At 51.5% G+C, this 24,023-nt stretch overlaps 1 protein-coding gene across 4 annotated transcripts in view; it reads left to right on the forward strand.

Annotated features, from left to right (window-relative positions):
- The window catches only part of BAIAP2L1 (BAR/IMD domain containing adaptor protein 2 like 1), a 112,260-nt gene extending 88,506 nt beyond the window's left edge, over nt 1-23,754 (forward strand). For all 4 annotated transcript variants that reach the window (XM_021935671.2, XM_031665607.1, XM_009202601.4 and 1 more), the window contains exons 8-14: nt 2,955-3,122; nt 4,574-4,721; nt 8,938-9,145; nt 10,634-10,711; nt 12,767-12,947; nt 22,933-22,970; nt 23,442-23,754. In XM_021935671.2, coding sequence (XP_021791363.1) covers nt 2,955-3,122; nt 4,574-4,721; nt 8,938-9,145; nt 10,634-10,711; nt 12,767-12,947; nt 22,933-22,970; nt 23,442-23,517 — 897 coding nt within the window. In that variant the 3' untranslated portion in view covers nt 23,518-23,754. The remainder of the gene's footprint in view (nt 1-2,954; nt 3,123-4,573; nt 4,722-8,937; nt 9,146-10,633; nt 10,712-12,766; nt 12,948-22,932; nt 22,971-23,441) is intronic.
- Nucleotides 23,755-24,023: the final 269 nt, after the last annotated feature.

The following is a 24,023-nucleotide window of genomic DNA, read 5'->3' on the forward strand; positions in this document are numbered from 1 at the left end:
TTTGCTCTTCTCACCTGCGAGTCAGCTTTCCCCAGGCCCTTTCTGATGTGTCCTCAGCATCACTGTCTTCACCATGGCTGCCGGTGAGTCCCAACGGGCCCGGGTCTACGCCACCTGGGCAATTTGAGATGCTCCCTTCATGGGTCTGTGTCCGGGGGTCACGGGCAGCTCTGCCCCAGCCCACGGGCCGCCATTCACGCACCTCAGGACGGCTGGGCTCAGCGATGTGTTCATTCCTCTTGGTCGCGTTGGTTCCTGGTTTCTTCAACTGAATGACCTCATCACCCTCCTTCCAACACATGCAGCTGGGAGGTTCGAACCTCCAGGAATCATTATGCAACACACGTCACATTTCCTTTCCTTTGTTTTACATTATGAACTCTGTTGGGCCTTTGTAAACATCCAAAACTAGCACTGGTTGAGGTCAGAAATTCATTGTTGTTCATAGTAAAGTTAGAGAGTGTTCCAAAATAGGAGAAGCTTTGCAAGAGCTTGAATGTAAGTCAACTTTGTCTTTGTTTTAAAGGAAAAATACCTTGGCCTTGTATGTATGCAAATGTTGTGTTTTCTATAAACTTTTTACAACTTTAAGGAATATTCAGGACTGGGCATGGTGGCTCACGCCTGTAATCCCAACACTCTGGGAGACCAAGGTGGGTGAATCACTTGAGGTCAGGAGTTTGAGACCAGCCTGGCCAACATGGTGAAACCCTGTCTCTACTAAAAATATAAAAATTAATCATATGTGGTGGTGGGCACCTGTTATCCCAGCTACTCAGGAGACTGAGGCAGGAGAATTGCTTGAACCCAGGAGGCAGAGGTTGCAGTGAGCCCAGATCGCACCACTGCACTCCAGCCTGGGCAACAGAGCAAGACTCTGTCTCAAAAAAAAAAAAAAAAAAAAGAAAAAGGAATATTCAGCTCCCTAAACTAAATAAGATTTAAAATTCGTACAGCAGGCCGGGCGCGGTGGCTCAAGCCTGTAATCCCAGCACTTTGGGAGGCCGAGACGGGTGGATCACGAGGTCAGGAGATCAAGACCATCCTGGCTAACACGGTGAAACCCCGTCTCTACTAAAAAATACAAAAAAAAAAAAAAAAACTAGCCGGGCGATGTGGCGGACGCCTGTAGTCCCAGCTACTCGGGAGGCTGAGGCAGGAGAATGGCGTGAACCCGGGAGGCGGAGCTTGCAGTGAGCTGAGATCCGGCCACTGCACTCCAGCCTGGGCGACAGAGCGAGACTCCGTCTCAAAAAAAAATAATAATAAATAAAATAAAATAAAATTCGTACAGCAGACCAGGCACAGTGGCTCACGCCTATAATCCCAGCTCTTTGGGAACCAGGGCAGGACGATCACTTGAGCCCAGGAGTTCCAGACCAGCCTGGGCAACATAGCGAGACCCTGTCTCTCCAAAAAAAAAAAAAGTTTTAATTAGCCAGGTGTAGTGGTGTGCACCTGTGGCCCCAGCTAGTCAGGTGACTGAGGTGGAAGGGATTGTTTGAGCCCAGGAGTTCGAGGTTGCAGTGAGCTGTGATCGTGCCAGCACACTCCAGCCTGGGTGACAGAGCCAAAATCCTCTCTCAAAAAAGAACAGAATGGTAATAGCAAAGGAAATAATTGCTGTATTAGGTGATCACTCTTGTTAACAGCACGTCTGTACTAGTTCCGGGAATGTAGAGTTCACTTCAGAATCTTCTCTTCCCAGACTGAGGGCATCCTGTGGCACCGGAGTTGCAGGCTGGAGAGGACAGAGGTGACCTCGAGGTTCTCTACCTGCGTGGTGCCCCGCCGTGTCATGAGGCAGCCTGGCCCCTTTTCAGGGAGCTCCAGTTATCAGCAGTCTTTCTTAGACTTAACCATGGGTCCCCAGTAATGCTTTATAGAGTGATGCAGACCAGAACTGCTCCTTTCTATACTGGAAGTTTCTTCAAGTATCTGAAAACTGGTTTTGTGACTTCCCTTAATCCAGCTAAAGCGCCCCAGTCCTTTCTGTGGAGTTGGGATGAAGCAGGCCCAAGCAGCTGGTCCACCGTGCTGCAGAGTGTCAGGGTGACAGTTGGGGGTGGCGTCGCACTGACTTAGTGTGTCAGGGTGACATTTGGGGACAAGGGTGGTGTGAGGGGGGCTTTGCCCTTCCCCAGGACTGACATCAGCCACCGCCACTCTTGATAAACTCAGAAGCTGAGTAAAAGCAGTGCGACTGCCATGCACACAGCTGCAGGACAGGCCCCTGCCTCCCCTTTTCCAACCAGAGTGCCGTTCAGAAAAGGTGTTCACTGGAAGCGCTTGGGGGGCCTCTCAGAGTCCAGTTGTCAGCAGAACCAGGCTCGTGGGTGCTGGAGGGGCGCTCTGCCTCCAGGATTGCGGGTTCTCGCCCCTGCTGGTCAGGTCTGCTCTGCAAAGCCTTGTTTGGCCTGTGGTGCGGGGGGCATCCCTCAGCACTGCCCACCACTCACCCACGGTCCCTCTTCCCCATAGACAGACTCTCAGGACAGTCTGATTCACTTCTCTAATGTCTGAATCGGTCAGAGCCAACTCCCGGGCCAGTGGCCTGTGTTGGAGGTGCTGCTTTTAACAGGAGTGGGAGGGGAAAAGTGATGGTTGACGTTTCTGGGGCCACCGGGAAAACGGGATTCATACAGATTGCTCACTCCCTCCCTTTGCGTTTCCGTTCTTGTTCTTAACCATTTACCATCTCCGTATTAGTCCCATGCTATGTATTCACACTGAGGGAGCAGGAAATTTCCTTTAGAGTCAGAGCCTTTGCCCCTCTCGGCCAGTGAGACACAGCTGATCCTCTAGGCACTCAAGGTGCTCACCTTTAACCCAGAGCCCCCACACTCCTGGTGCTAAGCCAGAAATTCTGTTATCAGCGATATGACGTGATGTCATTTTTCTCAGCTCTTCAGACAATCATCTTTGTCTTTAGTCTTCTTCTTTTGGCTTTGCAGTCTGCAGAACTACTGAATTCCAAGCTGCCCCGGTGGCAGGAGACCTGTGTTGATGCCATCAAAGTGCCAGAGAAAATCATGAATATGATCGAAGAAATAAAGACCCCAGCCTCGACTCCCGTGTCCGGAACGCCTCAGCCTTCACCCATGATCGAGAGAAGCAATGTGGTAGGAACCGGTTTTCTCTTCCAGATTTCAATCATGTGTTTCCTAACTTGATCTGGGCCACGTTTGCCTTTGTTGGTGGGAATCACAGGTCCTCCTTTAGTACTTCCAGGACCACCTTTACACAGCTCTATCCCCTTACCTTTAGGGGTGAAGGTAGCTGGGCACATGTTTGTCTTTTGTTATTGAGGCCGAGTCTTTCTTGTTCTGTCGCCCAGGCTGGAGTACAGTGGTGCGATCTCGGCTCACTGCAACCTCCACCTCCCAGGTTCAAGCGATTCTCCCGCCTCAGCCTCCTGAGTAGCTGGGATTACTGGGGCATACCACCATGCCTGGCTAATTTTTGTATTATTAGTAGAGATGGGGTTTCACCATGTTGGTCAGGCTGGTCTCGAACTCCTGACCTCATGATCTGCCTGCCCTGGCCTGCCAAAGTGCTGGGATTACAGGCATGAGCCACCACAAGCTGGGCACGTTTTATACTATGTTTGGCGCTATTATCTTTGTTTTGGAAATTTTATCCTTACTCGGTTTTTTTTGTTGTTTTTTGAGACAGAGTCTTGCTCTGTCACCCAGGCTAGAGTGTACTGGCGCGATCTTGGCTCACTGCAAGCTCCGCCTCCTGGGTTCATGCCATTCTCCAGCCTCAGCCTACCGAGTAGCTGGGACTACAGGCACCCGCCACCATACCTGGCTAATTTTTTTGTATTTTTAGTAGAGACGGGGTTTCACCATGTTAGCCAGGATGGTCTCGATCTCCTGACCTCATGATCTGCCCACTTCGGTCTCCCAAAGTGCTGGAGTTACAGGCGTGAGCCACCGCGCCCGGCCGTCCTTACTGTTTTTAATTGTACTCATTCCAACTAAGTTTACTCCCAAGGAAGGAAGTATAGGTGTCTCAGAATAAATTAGACACACTCTGATGGCATTCATCACAATGTAAGGTACTTCAGGAAAAAAAAATAGGCGTCAAAGTATTCACAGTAATGAATTCACACATTTGTTGTTTGCTGATCTTTGAACCTGGGCTCTATGTGGAGACTGGGATGTAGCAGGTACTTTGAACACATGGATCCACTCTTTCTGCCCATCTCAAACCCCTTGAAATGTGGCTAGGCATGGTGGCTCACACCTATAATCCCAGCGCTTTGGGAGGCCTTAGCGGGCAAATCACTTGAGGTCAGAAGTTCGAGACCAGCCTGGCCAACATGGTGAAACCTCGTCTCTACTAAAAATACAAAAAATAGCCAGACGTGGTGGTACGTGCCTATTATCCAGCTACCCGGGAGGCGGAGGTTGCAGTGAGCCGAGATGGCGCCACTGCACTCCAGCCTGGGCAACACAGCCAGACTGTCTCAAAATAAATAAATAGCCTATGATTTAAAAAGCCTTGGGAATCTGTAATTCCAGTTCTGTGTTATACTAATATTGGACTAATAAATAATTTTTCACAGGTGAGGAAAGATTACGACACCCTTTCTAAATGCTCACCAAAGATGCCCCCCGCTCCTTCAGGCAGGGCATATACCAGTCCCTTGATCGATATGTTTAATAACCCAGCCACGGCTGCACCGAATTCACAAAAGATAAATAATTCAACAGGTAAGAGATTCAGTCTGATTTATTTGAAGATACCTTTTACATTTGTTTTAAGATAAGCTGTGAAATAAATATTTTGGATAAATGTGTTGCAAGGTCTGGAGGTAAACAAGCAGGTATGGTGGCTACGTTCAGCCCTGGCTTTGCAGAGCGTGAGTTCAGAACAAATACAGGTCTAGTTTATGAGGTGCTCTGATAAGTGATAGATTTCTCTGACATTCACCAGTTCTACGCATTGACTGATGTTTATCCAGAGTAAACATACTGTTGAGAATTACCTATTTACAAATAAATGGAGGCCGGGCATGGTGGCTCACGCCTGTAATCCCAGCCCTTTGGGAGGCCGAGGCAGGTGGGTCACCTGAGGTCAGGAGTTTGAGACCAGCCTGGCCAACATGATGAAACCCCATCACTACTAAAAATACAAAAAATTAGCGGGGCATGGTTGTGCCTGCCTATAATCCCAGCTACTTGGGAGGCTGAGGTGGGAGAATCGCTTGAACCCAGAAGGCAGAGGTTGCAGTGAGCTGAGATTGCACTACTGCACTCCAGCCTGGGTGACAAGTGCAAAACTCTGTCTCAACCAATCCATCAATCAGTCAATCAATAAGAAACATGCATAGCCTCGCTGTGTGTTCCATATTTGGTGGCAATTGTAATAAAACTTTTTTCTGCAATAAAATAAGCTATAAAAGTTCACACTGAAATGGGAAAGATTCCCTTGTTCCCCTTGCAGGGCCTGTGATGGGGATGTGGCTCGCGTCTTCAGGGGCCCGGCGCTCAGACCTCTAGGGGCGTAGACAGACGGGCAGGCTGTGGGGTTCCCATGTCACAGCAGTGTCTAGGACGTTTACAGCTGAAGCCCCAGGGGGCGCATGTTACCGTGTGCTCTTTCAGTTTTAGTTTGAGCCTATAGGTGGCTTGTGTTAACCAACTCAATTACACCCTGTACCTTGTCACAGGGAAAGAGGGTTTTCAGTATCCCAGGTTCTTACCTTGGTGTACCAGAAGAATCGGGTCACACGGGAGCTCGGAGAATCAGTGCACGGTTTTATTGAGTGGAGGCAGCTCTCAGCAGATGGGGGAAGTCAGGAGGGGATAGAGTGGGAAGGTTTTCCCCTGGAGTCGGGCCACTCAGTGGCCTTGACCAACTGTTGCAGCCAAACCCTGTGTCGTTCTGCTGGTCAGTGGCCTGCCAGCATGCTGGAGCCTGTTGGTGCCTCCCTCTCCATGCCTAGCCACTGTGTTTGTTCCTCCAGCGACAGGCTCCTTTCAACGTCCAGCAGCTTGCATGTCTGCCTGCTTAGGGTCTTGAGGGTTTTTATAGGTACAGGATGGGGGTGTGGCAGGCCAGGGTGGTCTTGGGAAATGTAACATTTGGGCGGGAAATGCCTGTCCTCACCTAGGTCCATGGGGGTGGAACCCTAGCCAGAGACCACACCCTCCTCTACCCAGCACTTTCCTTCCCCAGTTCCATATCCTTTAAAGGGACCATGCTCTTCCCTTCCCAGCATTTCATAATTATCAACATGACAAAATTATGATTATTAAGCTTACCAATAAGCTTGGTTTGATTTTTTTTTTTTTCCGAAATCAAGTTTCACTCTGTCACCCAGGCTGGAGTGCAGTGGCACGATCTCGGCTCACTGCAACCTCCGCCTCCCAGGTTCAAGCGATTCTCCTGCCTCAGCTTCCCAAGTAGCTGAGACTGCAAGCATGTACCACCACGCCTGGCTAATTTTTGTATTTTTAGTAGAGACAGGGCCTCACCATGTTGGCCAGGCTGGTCTCGAACTGCTGACCTCAGGTGATTCACCCACCTCAGCCTCCCAAAGTGCTGGGATTACAGGTGTGCGCCACCATGCCCAGCTGGTTTGAATTCTAATCAGTGTTTTTCATCATCTCTAATAGAGCACCTCATGCTCTGTTGAAGAACTTAAGTTCTAACTTGGATTGCTTAATTTTGTTGACTATCTTTCAACAAGCTGGGGTCAGACGCAGTGGCTCATGCCTGTAATCCCAGCACTCAGGGAGGCTGAGGCGGGCGGATTGCTTGAGGCCAGAAGTTTGAGACCAGCCTGGCCAACATAGTGAAACCCTGTCTCTACTAAAAATACTAAAATTTAGCTGGGCGTCGTAGCTCACACCTGTAATCCCAGCTACTCAGGAGGCTGAGATACAAGAATCACTTGAACCCATGAGGCGGAGGTTGCAATGAGCCGAGGTTGCACCACTGCACCCCAGCCTGGGTGACACAGTGACAAAAACAAAAGTTGGAGCCAGTTACTGTCTGCAGATGTTGCCGGCTGCTTCACTGGTCAGACCCCGTCCTTCTGCACATTCTTATAACCCAGGACCCTCGAGACCTGTGCCATGGCCCCAACCCATCCACGTGGGGTGTGTCACAGGCCCCATGTTGTGAAGGTTGTGGCAGTCAAGCTGTTGGTGAGAGAGAGCCCTGGACCAGAGTGTCCCAAGCTATTGGACAAAAGAACAGAGTTTTCCAGAATGATGACTAGGATGGCCCAGCAGAGGAAGATGATGGTCTGTAGGCATTTGCCTTTGAAGGAAGTCCTGTCAGTTAACTAAAATACACAGTTAAAGTTTATAATACTCTATGCATCCCAGTGATTCAGATGACTCTGGTTCTTATTGGTAAAAGCAGAATGAAATTTGCTGGTGGAGGGCTGGACGTGGTGGCTCACACCTGTAATCCCAGCACTTTGGGAGGCCGAGGCAGGTGGATCTCGAGGTCAGGAGTTCGAGACCAGCCTGGCCAATATGGTGATGAAACCCCGTCTCTACTAAAAATACAAAAATTAGCTAAGCATGGTGGCACGTACCTGTAATCACAGCTGCTCAGGAGGCTGAGGCAGGAGAATCGCTTGAACCCGGGAGGTGGAGGTTGCAGTGAGCCGAGATCACGCCACTGCACTCCAGCTTGGGGTACAGAGTGAGACTCCGTCTCAAAAAAGAAAGAAAATTGCTGGTGGGTTCAACACCAGTGAGGTAGAAAGTGGCAGGTTAAGGGGGCACAAGGTTTATATTGTAATCGTGAAGAATCTGCAAGAACGAAGCAGAAAGATCTTGCATTGTTTTAAGTTAAAGATGCTTGCTGTATTACTAGCCTGGGAAAATTTGAATGGGAAAAAAAAGGGCCAGAAGCAGTGGCTCACACCTGTAGTCCCAGCATTTTGGGAGGCCAAGGTGGGAGGATCACTTGAGGCCAGGATCAGGCTGGGCAACATAGCAAGACACCGTCTCTACAAAACAAAAATTAAAAATGAGCCTGGAATGGCGGCGTGTGCCTGTAGTCCCAGCTACTTAGGAGGCTGAGGAGGGAGGATCCTTTAAGCCTGGGAAGTCCAGGCTGCAGTGAACTATGATCCTGCCACTGCACTCCAGCCTGGGCAGCAGAGTGAGACTCTGTCTCAAATGTATATACATATTTTTTTTCCTACCTTTTTTTCCCTGGAGTGGAAATAGCCTGTGTTTGAATGGAGACATGAACAGCACAGCCTCATGCCCCTGAGTAGAGTGTATGGGACGAAACTGCCCTAACTGGTTCCTGGCCCAGCCACTTGCCAACTGTGGGGTCTGTCCTGTGGATAACAGTAGTTCCTTCCTCCTTGGAGCCGGGCAGGATGGCAGCTGTGAGACATTGAGATCAGTGACTGGCACCTGGTGAGGACTCTGTAAACGCAACTCATCCTCACCTCGTCCTTCTTAGACCCCGGGGGTGAGAAGCTGAGCGGCCAGCGTTGCCAGACCGACTGCATTTCCAGCTTGCTTCTTTTCTTTGTGGACATTAGCAATTGGATTTGAACTGTGGCCCTAGCCTGCCTTTGCGATTGGAATTGCGAGGGCAGTTTGCCGTCGGAGCGGTTTGCCTCTCTAAGGAGAGCCATCCTGGCCAAAGCAGAATGCAGATCAACCCGGCACACGCCGCCTTGTCCTTGGGCCTGGAAAAGAGCCCGCAGCCGCAGGGATCCTCTTCTGCACGGTGCAAGCCTTCAGGCTACATGCTGCCTCTGTTTCTCAACAGTCCCTGCCCCTTCTGGGCAATGATCAAGGCGAGGAAATAGGACAGGGTCGGTTTCCATGGAAGGAGCATTGTTAACAAGATGAGAACAGGTGAATTCCTGGGGTTTGCTCATTGGAACGTGCCTGTTGATTCTCATGCTTTGAAAAGCCATTACTGCTACATTCCCTCCAACAGGTACTTCCGAAGATCCCAGTTTACAGCGATCAGTTTCGGTTGCAACGGGACTGAACATGATGAAGAAGCAGAAAGTGAAGACCATCTTCCCGCACACCGCGGGCGCCAACAAGACCTTACTCAGCTTCGCACAGGGAGACGTCATCACGCTGCTCATCCCCGAGGAGAAGGATGGCTGGCTTTATGGAGAACACGACGTGTCCAAGGCGTAAGTCTGGGTGTGATGGTCCCGGCAGGGCTCCAGACGGCCCCTCCCTTCCAGAGCCGCCAAGCTGAAAATTGTCTTTGTGGACATGCTCACGTTTTAGCCAAAGTTAAGTTTATGGCTTATTTCTAGTTTAGGTAAGTTACTCGATCCCAGGCTATTTTCTGTGTATCTGTGCGTGTAGAGATACACTTGGTGCATGCATAGTTATTAGAGCATAGGAAGTCACCTCTCTGAAAGTAATTTAAACATTCTTTTGTTTTTTAAAAAAATTTAGCATTTGGCCGGTGCAGTGGCTCATGCCTGTAATCCCAGCACTTTGGGAGGCTGAGGCGGGCAGATCACCTGAGGTCAGGAGTTCCAGACCAGCCTGGCCAACATGGTGAAACCCCATCTCTACTAAAAATACAAAAATTAGCTAGGCGTGGTGGCAGGCACCTGTCATCCCAGCTACTCGGGAGGCTGAGGCAGGAAAATCTGGGATTGAACCTGGGAGGTGGAGGTTGCAATGAGCCGAGATCACGCCACTGCACTCCAGCCTTGGGTGATAGATAGAGCAAGACTCCGTCTCAAAAAAATAAATTAAATAAAATTGGCATGTGCTTTATTGAGGATAATCTGCATATTGTATATACTTTGTTAAGGTTTAGCACATAGTTTGAATGCAATCCTCTTAATTTCAGCCATAATTATGTGCACAAGCCTTCCTGTAACTAGCTTGTCAGTTTTCTAGACAGATTGTTCCGATGTATTAAATAAAACCAATATGAAAAAAGGGTAATCCAAATCAAATTAATGTCATATATACAACATATATTGCTTTTTAGCTAGGCATGGTGGTGTACACTTCTAGTCGCAGCTACTCGGATGCTGAGGCAGGACAATTGCTTGAGCCCAGGAGTTTGAGTCTGCTGTGAGCTATGATCGCACCACTGCCCTCCAGCCTGGGCAACAGAGCGAGACCCTGTCTCTATTTAAAAAAAAGAAAGAAAGAAAAAAGAAAACACAGTGAAAGTCCATATTTATCTATTAAAAACCTTAATTTCTTTTTTTTTTTTTTTTTGAGACGGAGTCTCGCTCTGCCGCCCAGGCTGGAGTGCAGTGGCCGGATCTCAGCTCACTGCAAGCTCCGCCTCCCGGGTTCACGCCATTCTCCTGCCTCAGCCTCCCGAGTAGTTGGGACTACAGGCGCCCGCCACCGCGCCCGGCTATTTTTTTGTATTTTTTTAGTAGAGACGGGGTTTCACCGTGTTAGCCAGGATGGTCTCAATCTCCTGACCTCGTGATCCGCCCGTCTCGGCCTCCCAAAGTGCTGGGATTACAGGCTTGAGCCACCGCGCCCGGCCTAAAAGCCTTAATTTCATTTCTTCCACACGTGGGCCTTTCTGGAGCCAGGGACCGGTCTGCCCTGAGCTCTCATCAGGCTGTTCAGGGAGGTTGCCATCCACTTGTCTACTGCTGATAGCATCTTTTCTCCCTCTTTGCCGGTAGGAGGGGTTGGTTCCCGTCGTCATACACGAAGTTGCTGGAAGAAAATGAGACCGAAGCAGTGACTGTGCCCACACCAAGGTAGCCCTGAACATGACTGATGTCTCCCAGTGACAGAAACCCCTGCCCTGAGGTTTCCATAACACACCACTATGTAGCTCTGTCGCAGGCCCTGCCCTAAGCCTCAGCTCTCATGGACTAGTCAGAGATGAGACTGTGGCTCACGGTGCTGTCTGCTATGATTTCTTTTGTCCCCGAGTTTTGCTGCTGTGAGGAGACCCAGCCCAGGCCACCTATTCCCCGCAGTCCTGCAACCCTCTGAAACTCCCTCCCTGTCCCCCGTACCTCCTGGTCGCTAAACCCAAGGCATGTGTTTTCTGTCCTTATCGTACGCTTATCTTACCATCCTTATCTTACAGCCCTTAACGCTGTTGTATGCTTTTTCTGGAATGTTCTCTGACCCTGGCTGCTTGACCTGTGCTCTGTTTGTCTTCTGCCTTATCAGCTCTTTGCACCCCTCTTCCGCCCATCAACTAAACATGAGTGCTCTTGGGGGTCACCCTTGGTCCGCCCTTCCTGCCTGTGCTGGGCCATCTCGTCCACTCCCATGGCTTGAAATACACTGTTGGACTTCGCTGAGCACCTCCATGCCGAAAACCCCCAAATCCGTATTCCAGATGAGATCATAACAGTAGTTACTGCCCAGAGACTGTCCAGAGGGCTTTGCATTGATTTGCTCATTTAATTCTCACAGCAGCCCCATGAGGTGGGCCCCCACTTTAAAAAATGAGGACACTGGCCGGGCATAGTGGCCCATGCCTGTAATCCCAGCACTTTGGGATATGGAGGCAGGAGGATTACTTGAGGCCACAAGTTCAAAACCAGCCTGCGCAACATAGCAAGACCCCCATCTCTACAAAAAAATAAATAATTAGCCAGGGCATAGTGGCATATGCCCATTGTCCCATCTACTCTGGAGGCTGAGGTGGGAGGATCGAAGTTCACGAAACCCCCATAACCCATCCGGCTAGCCAAGTAGAAGGCCTCCAGGTCTGACGTTGCATTCCCCCAAGGTCTGATGCTGTCTGCAATCTTCATTCCTAGCAGAATAGCTAAAATGCCATTGTACTGGGGAAGAAAAACTCAGTAACATTTTTAGGATGTTAAAATTTCAAGTTTTTACATTTTTTTTTTTTAACTCTTAGCTCATTGCTCACTCCAGCTTTTGCTAGTCTCCAATTTCTTTCCTTAGATTAAATCAATCAAGAGCCAGCCCCTAATTTAAAAGGTTTCCTCTCCTTTTGTCATGTCTTTTAAAGAATTTTTTGGCCAGGCACAGGGGCTCATGCCTATAATCCCAGCACTCTGGGAGGCTGAGGCAGGCAGATCACCTGAGGTCAAGAGTTCAAGACCAGCCTGGCCAACATAATGAAACCCTGTCTCTACTAAAAAAAAATATTAAAAAATTAGCCAGGCATAGTGGCAGGCACCTGTAGTCCCAGCTACTTGGGAGGCTGAGGCAGGAGAATCACTTGAACCGGGGAGGCGGATGTTGCAGTGAGCCAAGATCCCGCCACTGCACTCCACCCTGGGCAGTAAGAGTGAAACCCCTTCTCAAAAAAAAAAAAAAATTGTGAGGATATGTTTATAAACCGCTAAAAACATTACAGTGTTTTAGGCCAGGTGTGGTGGCTCACGCCTGTAATCCCAGCTGAGGCGGGTGGATCACTTTGAGGTCAGAAGTTCGAGACCAGCCTGGTGAATATGGTGAAACCCCGTCTCAATTAAAAATACAAAAAAATAGCTGGGCACACTGGCATGCACCTGTAATCCCAGCTACTTGGGAGGCTGAAGCAGGAGAGTCACTTGGACCTGGGAGGCGGAGGTTGCAGTGAGCCGAGATCATGCCATTGCATTCCAGCCTGGGTGACAGAGTGAGACTGTTGCAAAAAAATTAAAAAATAACAGTGTTTTGTATTGATATATGTACTGTGTGTGCCTGTGTGTGCGAGATCAAGATCAGGTTTTGATTGGTGACGTACCATTCCTGTTGTCCTTGGTCAGGGACATGGAGGATGTTTGGGGCTTGGTGGTAAGACATTATCTAACATGTGCTGTGTCCTTTTTGGGTTTGAGCCCTGCGCCGGTGAGAAGCATCAGCACTGTGAACTTGTCTGAGAACAGCAGTGTTGTCATCCCCCCACCTGACTACTTGGAATGCTTGTCCATGGGGGCAGCTGCCGACAGGAGAGCAGACGCGGCCAGGACGACATCCACCTTTAAGGCCCCAGCGTCCAAGCCCGAGACCACAGCTCCTGTGAGTAAAGCCACAGCGGGGCGTCCTGTGTCCTGGACTCGCCATCCCGACGGGGAGGCACAGGTTGCTGTTCCCGTGGTGACTGCCTTGCTCTGCTCTGCCCCCCGTGGGAGGGTGGTGTCTCCCGGGAGGAGGGAGGAGGGGCCTTGCCGCCTTTGATCCTCTAGATTCCCTTCTTTTTTTTTTGAGACGGAGTCTCGCTCTGTCGCCCAGGCTGGAGTGCAGTGGCCGGATCTCAGCTCACTGCAAGCTCCGCCTCCCGGGTTCACACCATTCTCCTGCCTCAGCCTCCCAAGTAGCTGGGACTACAGGCGCCCACCACCTCGCCCGGCTAGTTTTTTGTATTTTTTAGTAGAGGCAGGGTTTCACCGTGTTAGCCAGGATGGTCTCGATCTCCTGACCTTGTGATTCGCCCGCCTCGGCCTCCCAAAGTGCTGGGATTACAGGCTTGAGCCACCGCGCCCGGCCTAGATTCCCTTCTTTGTCATGCAGCCTTTCACCTCCTTGACTTCAGCCCTTCTTTCACGTGGACTCTATCTTGTCAGTGACAGTTTACACACAGTCGCCCCTAGTTCGCTAGATTTTATTAGGTTTCTTCTCTCTCCTGCCTGGCTGCAGTCTTTTAGCCATTGAATCACCATTTTCTTTCATTTTCTTATTTTCTGAAGAGAGGCTTAGGTTCAAAGTGGTAACTTCATCTTTCTTCAGAAAGTCTTGACTCCCAGGCACTGTGGATGTTATCTTTAACCCTAAACCCTCTAGACACGGGGTTTAAGGCTAAAGATAACCCTGAAAGATAACCCTAACGTGCCTCCGGGGGCCCAGCATGGAGGGCCTGGGCTCCCGGAACCAATTCATCCACTCCCGCCACCACGCATGTCTGCTGGGCACCAGGCCCTGGTGCAGGCTCTCCCGATAGAGGAGAACAAGGCCAGACTCTGCCTCTTCAGAACTTCTGTTCTAGTGATAGGAAGCAGACAATAAAAAATCAACAACAGCATCGACACTAGAAGTCATGCAGAGAATAACACAAGTTGAGGTGATGGTGGGGCGGGGAGCAGCGCGGCTGGACGTCACTCCCGGGCTGGGTTGGCCGAGGTTAGTGCGCCCTGGCGTGAGGCCTGTGGGTGAAGGGGAGGAGGCCGGGTGGTGGTGTCTGCACCCCTCGCTCCAGGAGCTGTCTTGCTTTGGCGAAAGGAGCCAGGCCCCATCCCCTGTGTCCAGGGCCTTTGTTCAGCTGTGAGTGGTGCTCGGGCAGAGTCTCTCAATGACGTGAAATGGATGCACTTCTAAAATGCGCCTGCCCCGGACCTTCGCGTGAGCCTTGAGGAGTCTGGGAACATACACCTGCCTCGTTGTGGACTACAGTGGCATGGTTTGGTTTAGGAATGCTAGCTTTTGAAACTTCATTCAAAATGTCTTTGAGGCAGTGCAATGGCTCACGTCTGTGTAATTCCAACACTTAGGGAGGCCAAGGCGGGAGGATCACTTTAGCCCAGGAGTTTTAGACCAACCTGGGCAACATAGCAAAACCCTACATATACAAAAAATACAAAAATTAGCCAGGTACTGTGGCACATGTCTATAATCCCAGCTGTTCAGGAGGCTGTGATGGGAGGATCGCTTGAACCCAGAAGTTCGAGGCTGCTGTGAACCATGATCATACCACTGTACTCCAGCCTGGGTGACAGAGACCCTGTCTCAAAAAAAGCAAAGAAAAATGGTTGACAGTGTAGTTGTTTGAATCTGGACCCAAGTCAGCTACATACATTGTAATTGGTGGACAGGCCTCATGAGGCCTTTTCTGGCTGCAGGTCTCCCCTCTGCCTCTTGTCCTTAGCAGTCTCTTTGTAGAAGAACCAGTCATTTGTCCTGGAGGGGTCCCCCATCTGGGTTTTGCTGATGGCGTCCTTTCTGCGTTCCCCCGTGTCTCTTGTGTTTCTATAAATTGGTAGTTAGACCTCAGGCCCTGCTCAGAGTCTGTTGCTGTTTTGCTGGTTTGCCTGTTGTGTTTTGCTGGAGCATTTCACCAGTGAGGAGGCACATGTGCGTGTCTGTCTCTTTTTGTGATGTTAGTGGCTGTTGATGTTTGCCTAGCCTGCTGCTTTATTAAGGCTGGATAATGCCTTTTAAGGTAAAAGAATCTTGCCCCCAAAAATCACAGCTCTGGCATTGTAAGTGAGAACACTGACACTTTAGCCAACCCTGGATAGTCTCCAGTGTTAGAAAACGAAAACGTGCCATTGTCAGTGTATTTATCGTGTGGATAAAGCCTGGTGAAGAAAGCACTGTGGCCGCCATTCTCACTGCAGGGAATTGGATAAATGGGAGAAGCCTGGTTGTAAGTATCAGTGTTCTCAGTAATGACAGATTCTTCCTTACTTAGCATTGGGGAGTGAAAAGGTGACCTGGCTTCATTCTTAAACCTCTTCGTTGGCAGGATCATGACATCCTGTTAGTGTCGGGAGGCTGCCAGCAATCTGAGGATTGTGCACGGTGCGCGCCTCTTACCGGCTTCCCACTTCCTCGGGCAGCAGAGCTTTAAGCACACCACTGTCCCTGAGGGCCCTGACCCAGAGGGCTGGGCTGGACAGGGGCTGCCCGCAGGGGGTGACCTGGTGCCCTGTAGCCTCCACCAGCGCGGCTGGCCCATGTGGACACCACTGCCACCCTTCCCGCCTGAGCTGGTATTCTCAGCTCACACCCGCGAGCTTCAGCCTGTCCCCTCCACGGGAGAGATTCCCGGTCATCCTGTCCCCGGCTGCCTCCACGGGCTGTACCTGCCAAAGCTCACTTCCACAGACCACCCTCCCTCCAGCCCCCACCACACGGACACACACACACATGCGTGCACATGCACATCATCTTCCGGCCCCCTTTCTGTCTCGAAAGCTAGTAGGCTTTCAGGCTTTCAGTTTAGCAGCCTTTCATTTCTGGTTTCATCCAAGAACATTCAAAAGCCCCAAATACCTCATGAGAATGCCCTCCTTATGCAGATTCTGATGATTTCAGTTGTCATTGATTCTGCACGTGTTTGAGGACTGACTGCGGGTTAACTTCATGATCACTGAAATCAGTGAGAAGGCCTGTCCTGCACAGGGGTGGAGGTGACGCCCACAGGGAGGTCATGTTTATCACTGATGAGATTCCCTGGGCAGCAGACTTCTGAGGCCAGTAGACTTCTGTCAACACAGTCACATGGCAGTGAGGGGATGGCTGTGGGAGGGGTTTTGTAGACAGAGATTAGACCGTCCCAACAGCACTCATCCAGCCGGCCTCTACTGGGCGGCCTAGAGCCAGGCCCTCAGGACACAAAGAGGAATGAGACCCACCCAGGGGTGGAGTCCAGGGAGCGCTCGATGCATGGGGCAAGGACAAGGGGAGAGGCCGGGGTTCCTGGGACACATCAGGGGAGGCTTCTAGGAGGAAAGCATTGGAGCCAGGCTCTGAGGCATGAGCTTCGGCAAAAACACAAGGTCTAGGCATTGCGGTGACTCGGGGGGCTCGAGAGCTGGGGTCAGGCAGCAGCTGAGAGGCAAGATGAGCCCCCACACTGCCGTCTGGCTTCTGGCTGGGCTGCGAGGGGAATGGCGCCGCCGGCCCATGGTGCCCTCCTGTCTCTCGTACCTTCACACCCTTCGCACCTCATGGTGCTTCCTGAGCGGTGCCTGTGCTGGGACCTCCCGGGAGGTAGCGGGATCGCGGGGCCTCGTGAAATGGAGAAAGGGAGGCACAGAAGAATGGCAGCTGCTGTCCAAGGCAGGTTGGAAACCCAGTTCCGAAATCTCAGCCAGCAGCTTCTTGGCCTCCACATCAGTACGCTTTCCCGATAAGACACGCCGTGGTCATCTGCCTGCTGTTATTTTAACATCCTGTGCAGACTGCAAAAGCATTGCGGGGAGGGACCACAACTGTCAGCCACATCCAGCCTCTGTGGACAGCGCTCCTTCTGTCAGACAAGGGATGTTTCATCTGGACTGACCCCAGTCGGGAGTTCCGGGAGCGCAGCTGTGGGAAACAGCCTGCAGACGCGTCGGCGCTGCTCTAAGGGCAGGAGCGGAGAACAGGGGAATGGCCGTGTGTTCTGGGCCTCCTGGCCTTGCAGCCTCCCGCACCTGCAGGCAGCATGGATCAAGCATCCGTGTCAGGCACGAGCAGCACAGACATAAATGCTCCCTGGCCAGGCCATCAGCCACAGGGCACACAGGGAAGCAGAGTGCTTGAAAAACGGACGGTGCAACAAAGGGACGGACTAGAGGTTTACATTCATTCATTCATTTATGAGACGGAGTCTTGCTCTGTCCCCCAGGCTGGAGTGCAGTGGCGTGATCTCGGTTCACGGCAACCTCCACTTCCCAGGTTCAAGCGATTCTCCTGCCTCAGCTTCCCAAGTAGCTGGGATTACAGGTGCCTGCCAGCTAATTTTTGTATTTTTAGTAGAGATGGGGTTTCACCATGTTAAACAGGCTGGTCTCAAACTCCTTATCTCAGGCGATCCTCCCGCCTCAGCCTCCCAAAGTGCTGGGATTGTAGGTGTGAGCCACCGTGCCCAGCAAATTTTAATTAGTTTAAGTCGCCATATACAGCTAGTGGCTGCCACATTGGACAGTTAGGAATAGATCATACAAAACAGGACAGTGCTCCATTTAAAAACTTGCTCTAGCTGGGCATGGTGGCTCACACCTGTGATCCCTGCTACTTGGAAGGCTGAGGTGGTAGAATCACTTGAGCCCAGGAACTCAAGCCCAGCCCGGGTGACAGAGAACCCATCTCTCTCTCTCTCTCTCTCTCTCTCTCTCTCTCTCTCTCTCTCTCTCTCTCTCTCTCTCTCTCTGTGTATATATATATATGTGTGTGTGTGTGTATGTGTGTATATATGTGTGTGTGTATGTATGTGTATATATATATATATATATAAAGAAGCTTGATCCATAATGTGGTGGTCGAGAAGCAGGTACCATGGCTGAGGCTCAAAAGATTACAGCCTGCCGGGCGCGGCGGCTCACATCTGTAATCCCAGCACTTTGGGACGCTGAGGCGGGAGGATCATTTGCACCAAGGAATTCAAGATCAGCCTGGGCAACATAGTGGGACTTCGTCTATATAGAAAATTAACTAAAAATCCCAGAATTTTGGGAGGCCGAGGCAGGTGGATCATCCGATATCAAGAGTTTGCGACCAGCCTGGCCAACATGGTGAAACCCTGTCTACTAAAAATACAAAAAAAATTAGCTGGGCGTGGTGATGGGCGCCTATAATCCCAGCTACTCAGGAGGCTGAGGCAGGAGAATCACTTCAACCCAGGAGGCAGAGGTTGCAGTGAGCTGAGATCACGCCACTGGACTCCAGCCTGGGCAGCAAGAGGAAAACTCCAAAAAAAAAAAAAAAAAAAGAAAGAAAATTAACTAAAAAGCCAGGCATGGTGGCATATACCTGTAGAGTCTGCTCAGGAGCCTGAGGCGAGAGAACTGATTGAGACCAGGAGGTTGAGGCTTCAGTGAGCTGTGATTGTGCCACTGCACTGCAGCCTGGCTGACAGAGCAAGACCTGTCTCAAAAAAAAAAAAAAAAAAAAAAAAAGGCAGCCTTTGCCACCTGAAAGCCCCAGGGGACTCTGGCACCCTTGAGGGCCGGGAACACAGTCCTGGAATTAGGCGTCTCAGCGTTTGTATGTCCACCTGGATTAACTTAGCCTTCCCCTAACCAAAATGCCTGAACCAGCTGATGATGTGGGAGAAGCTGTGTTATAGCCCAGGCCAAACACTGGGATCCATGAGAGCTGGGAAAGCATCCTCATGCTTTTTAAAAGCGTTTCTCTATGTAGTTTTACATCCAGCCACTGTGAGTTACAGGTCGTTTACCACTGGAACGCTTAGGCTTAGGTGTACAGGGGGCCATCCTCCACAGAGCAGCCCACTCACCTGGGAAGCCCCACGGCTGTCCTGATGACGGCGTGTCTTGGACGATCTGAGAGCAGGGGCTTCTCCCCAGGGGGCAGGGGAGACTTGCTAGGACTCGAGCTGGGGGTTTGCCACAGGTCACGTGATATCTCTTTCAGTTTTTATTAATAATGATAAGATCTCGTTATGTTGCCCAGGCTGGTCTTGAACTCCTGACCTTAGGCAGTCGTCCTGCCTTGGCGTCCCAAGGTGCTGGGATTACAGGCGTGAGCCACTGTGCACGGCCTAAGTTTTTTTAATTTACGTATTTTCTACTGCAGTTCCAAGTGAGGAAGTACTGGCTCCCTCTCAATATATTTTTAAATAAGCATACAGCTCTCCTTTTGAAAAGCAAGCCTGCATTTCACAGCGCGCGTTCACCATGGCGTGAGCCCCTCCTGAGAGCAGCTGGTGCCCGTGTGCAGGCCTGCACGCATCTTCGTTTGCATCACAACACGGGCACCTCGGCTTCCAAAAAGATCCCGGTGACTCAGAGCAGTTGGCTTTTCCCTGTCGGGGCCTCAGCGTCCCCATTTTGAGAATAAAGGGGTTGAACTAGATGCGAAGTGAACTGGAAGACAAGTCCGGACCACAGACGAGGACTGGAATGGGTGTTCACACTGAAGACAGGTATCAGCGAGGGCCACTTTTGTTGCAAGTAACTGGCCTCCAGCTGGCTTGGAAATGTTCCTTAGGGATATTCCGTTCTGCTTAGGAGCAAGGCCACCCTGCGCTGGCCCGGATCACTCTGTCCTGCCCTCTGCAGTGAGGGACACCAGCATTCTCTGCTGCGGCCCGAGGAAAAAGTGGTTCTGGGTGCTCCAAGCTGCCCGGGACCCCTCTGAAAGCTGGATCAACTAGTCCCCCACCCTGAGCACATGGCTATGTGGTGGGCACCCTGGAAGCTCCGTACAGTCAGGAAGGGGGTGTGGAACAGGCATCGGGTGACGGGCGGTCAGCCAGTGTCCACACACAGGTTTTGGATTCCTGGGGGAGATGGGGGATCACAAGATGTGTCCACCCTGGCCGCAGTCAGCCACTTGGTGGCCTCGCTGTACAGTCTCCAGTTGCAGCCCAACCCACTCTCGTAGTGGCCACTGGTTGCGTGGCCTTCGTGGTCTCCTGTCTTGCTGGGGACACAGGACATGCAGCAGGCAGTACCCGCGGGGCCCTGGGTGCCGGTGGCAGTGCTGCCTCTGGCTTGGAGGTGTCCCCCACTGCAAGGAAAGGGAACAGGGAGGAGGGCAGGTCTAGCTTCAGTGACCACCACAGTGGGCTGAGTGTGTGCGGTTGAGACAGACGCAGGGAGGATGCTGTGAGACCCTTGGAGGCCACCAGATAAGAGGCACCGTATGTGCCAAGCCCCTGCCCTTGTGGATCTGCTTTGCCCTAGAGAGGGAGGCAGAGGCTCCTGCCAGCCCTGCATCCAGAGGGAGTGCTGAGGTTTCAGGTCCCCTAAGGAACATGTAGATGTTAAACGGGAAATCTGCCTGAACACGCCCACTATGTTTTTGTTGTTGGTTTTGTTTGTTTTGTTGTTTTGTTAGGGGTTTTGTTTTGTTTTGTTTTTTTGTTTTTTGGGTTTTTTTTTTGAGACGGAATCTCGCTTTTGCCCAGGCTGGAGTGCAGTGGTGCAATCTCAGCTCATCACAACCTCTGCCTCCCAGTTCAAGTGATTCTCCTGCCTTAGCCTCCTGAGTAGCTGGGACTACAGGCATGAGCCACCACACCCGGCTAATTTTGTATTTTTAGTAGAGACAGGGTTTCTCCATGTTGGTCAGGCTGGTCTCGAACTCTCGACCTCAGGTGACCCACCCACCTCAGCCTCCCAAAGTGCTGGGATTACAGGTGTGAACCCCTGTCCCCGGCCCAATACGTATTTTAAAATGAACATCGTATTACAGAATACCACAGACAGAAAAGCACACGATGAATTTTCATGATGTGACTGCGTGTACCCAGCAGGATGTTCCCAGCTCCCAGGATCACCCAGTGTGGCCCACCTCCGTGACCATCCCTTCTCCAACACCAGACTCCCCAAGCCCTGCTTGGGGTCAGCGCTGTGCGGTGACCCGCTGTCTGCACAGAAGCTGGTTCTGGCTCTCTCATTGATGCGTGTCTGGTGTTTCCGGTCTGGGCTGTTTCCCCAGCGCTGCCCGAGTGTCTCGGTGCCCATGGGTGTGTGCCCTACCTGTTCCTACGGGGAGCAGGATTGCTGGGCCTCAGGCGTGTGTGCACGGGGTTGGCCTGACACTGAGTGGCTTCAAGCTGTCATCTGAAGCGTTCTTTTTCCTCCTCAGTCCTCCTGGCAGGAGTTGGTGCTTCTTGCTGCGTTCCTTGTGAGGGTTCACTGGGACGCCTTTAAAGTCCTGTGGGGGCCCAGGAGGCTCTGAACAAGCTCCGGGGTGTGCGTGGGGTGGGCGGAGGGGGTTTCTGGTTTCCAGGTTGGGAAGCGCCTTCCCCTAGCGTAAGCTGCACAGGGAGTCGGTGTTGGCCCCAAGGAGTCAGAGGACTCCAGTGGGAGGGGAGGGCAGAGTGGAGTCAGGCCCAGCCACGGCCCGGCCGCCTGCCCTCTGAGGGGTCACAGGAGGCCTTTCTGCAACAGGGTCCACGAATGCTGGCACCGTGAGCACACGCAGCAGGCGCCCTGGTGCATTTAAGTTATAAATGAGCCCATCATCATCACAGACCACGAACCTCACACGGGCAAGGGCTTCCTCTGAGGCCTGCTAGGGAAGCGCTGTGTGCCCTGCAGGGAGAAGTCACTTTCGCAGCCATTTAAAGCCCTGTAGGATGTGCGAGGCAGGGCAGTGGCTTTGTGCTCCGGTGATGAAAAGCAGACACTGAATTGGCCCCAGCTGCCCTGCCCAGGGGGTCTAGGGAGGGTGGGGTAGGTCTCAGGCCACAGCCCTGGGGCTTCCAGCCTGCCTTCTGTGTCCACAGTCTGTACACCCAGCAAGCAGTGGAGGCCATCGCAGAGGAGGCCTGGCCTGGGCCTCCACCTCCAGGAATGGCCTGCACACCAGCGCCGGCATCGGGCACGAGAGGGCCTCCCTAAGTCAATCTCGAGAGGTCTGCATGCTCCCTGAGACCCCCCGGGGGTGCCGGGACGCTTCCTGGGGCTGTCAGGAGGGTGTGGCCGGGCCGCAGGCTGGTTACACGGTGTTACACTGCCCTCTCCTGGGCGGCTGCCTGACACTGCTCCCTGTGTGCGGGCTGGAAAGATTGTTAAACCCTGCAGGCTTTTTGGAGTGAGGCAAAGAAGGCGGCACACACCTGGCCCTGGCCCGCACTGGGTGGCAGGTGCTGGAAGGAGGTGCTCCCGACCCCGAGCTCTGTAGGCACCTTTGAACTTTGGTTCCACCTTCTCTTTTCCTCAGTTTTTCAGCTTCCTACAAGACCCCTGGCTCTAGCAGCCCCAAAGCCAGTGGGGTTTTATTTTTACTTCCTGTTTCTTCGTGTCATGCTTCAGGAGTCAGCTCCCAAAAAGCACACCCCAGTCACTAGATTCTGCGCTCAAAAGACCGTGGCTGAGGACCTGCAGGATCTGTTTCCCCCGAGTCAGAGAGGATCTGTTTGGCACAAATGTTTTCTTCTGTGATGTCGCTGTTGCTCAAGCTTCATTCTGTGAAACCGTTTCCGAGTTTAGCAGACGGCTCCACATCACGGGTGACCCGCGCAGGCAGTGCCATGCTCTGTCCACGCTCTGACACCTGGGAGGGCCGCTACCGCCTTTCAGAGCGTTTTCTGTTCTTGCCTTATTCTTCCAAGTGAATTTAGTCTCACAGATTGGGACAGGGCACTTTTAAACATCCCTTATGTTTTAGATGTCTTTACCTTCAGTCTTATTAAAAATCTCCAACACAGGCCGGTCGCAGTGGCTCACACCTGTAGTCCCAGCACATTAGGAGGCCAAGGTGGAAGGATCACTTGAGCTCAGGAGTTCGAGACCAGCCTGGGCAACATAGCAAATCCCCATCTCTACCTAAAATAATTTTTAAAAGACCAATTCCAAGCCCTCCATAAACCTCTTTATCTTTCTCACAGAACGATGCCAACGGGACTGCAAAGCCGCCTTTTCTCAGGTAGGTGTGGCTTCCTGCGTGAGCCTCAGCATGTGACATTGCTCTTCCCCACGGTGTCCCCGGAAGGGCCTTCAGTGCCCTGCCCAGGAGGCCCAGCCTGAGAAAGGCCTCGGCCTGTGGAGCCATGGGGGATTGCGGCCCCCTGCTCCCTTTACCACCTGCTTTAGACCACCCTGGGAGCAGGGCCTGCCACCCCAGAGCGGCCCCCATATCACACGCAATGCAGGACTACAGAGGTGTGGGTGCCCATGTCCAGAATGTTTAAAACCTGGGATCGTTCTGCAGCGGGTGGTACGGTGTAGGACTCATCACTGAACAAAACTTCCACTCAGAAATCGCTGCTGGGACCTGTACAAGCTGGTGAGGTGGTCAGCCGCAGTCTCACAGGGCAAGAATGGGTTATTAGCGCTGTTAAAATCCAGTTTCCCTCATGGAGTGGAAGTTCTGAAAGGTTTTTCTTATCCCCTGCAGCGGAGAAAACCCCTTTGCCACTGTGAAACTCCGCCCAACCGTGACGAACGATCGCTCGGCACCCATCATTCGATGAGAAGACGGCCAAGGACTCTCCCGGGCCTCTCCGGTTCTCCTCGCGGAATGATGGGCACGTCCTAACTCTAATGTCGCCTGCCTAAGCAAAGCATGCTTCTCTGTTTCACGTAGTTGGGTTGACACGTTTCTGCCTTTAAGATAAATGAGTAATAGTCTAATGACCAACTCAGTCATTTAAAATATTTTCTTCCTATTCTGTTCAAGAAACAGTAAAACTTGGTTTCAATCTTTACTGTATTTTTTTAAATGAATTTTTTTTCCTTAACAGCCAGAATAAGGGATAGTCTATGCTTTCATGACTGGCTTTCTGCACCTGATGTCAATGAGACCCATTTTATTTTATAAAGCACGTGCTCTTAGTAGCATTATGTCTAAAGAAAATATCACGGAAGTTTGCATGTTAGCATGCAAATCATAATTTTAAGCAATATAAATTATGAAAATACTATATGAATGTAACTTTTTAACTTAAAATGTTTAATCAAAGTGTAGAGCTTCCAGAGA

The sequence above is a fragment of the Papio anubis genome, chromosome 4 (assembly GCF_008728515.1).
Source record: "Papio anubis isolate 15944 chromosome 4, Panubis1.0, whole genome shotgun sequence".
Taxonomy (NCBI): Eukaryota; Metazoa; Chordata; class Mammalia; order Primates; family Cercopithecidae; genus Papio; species Papio anubis.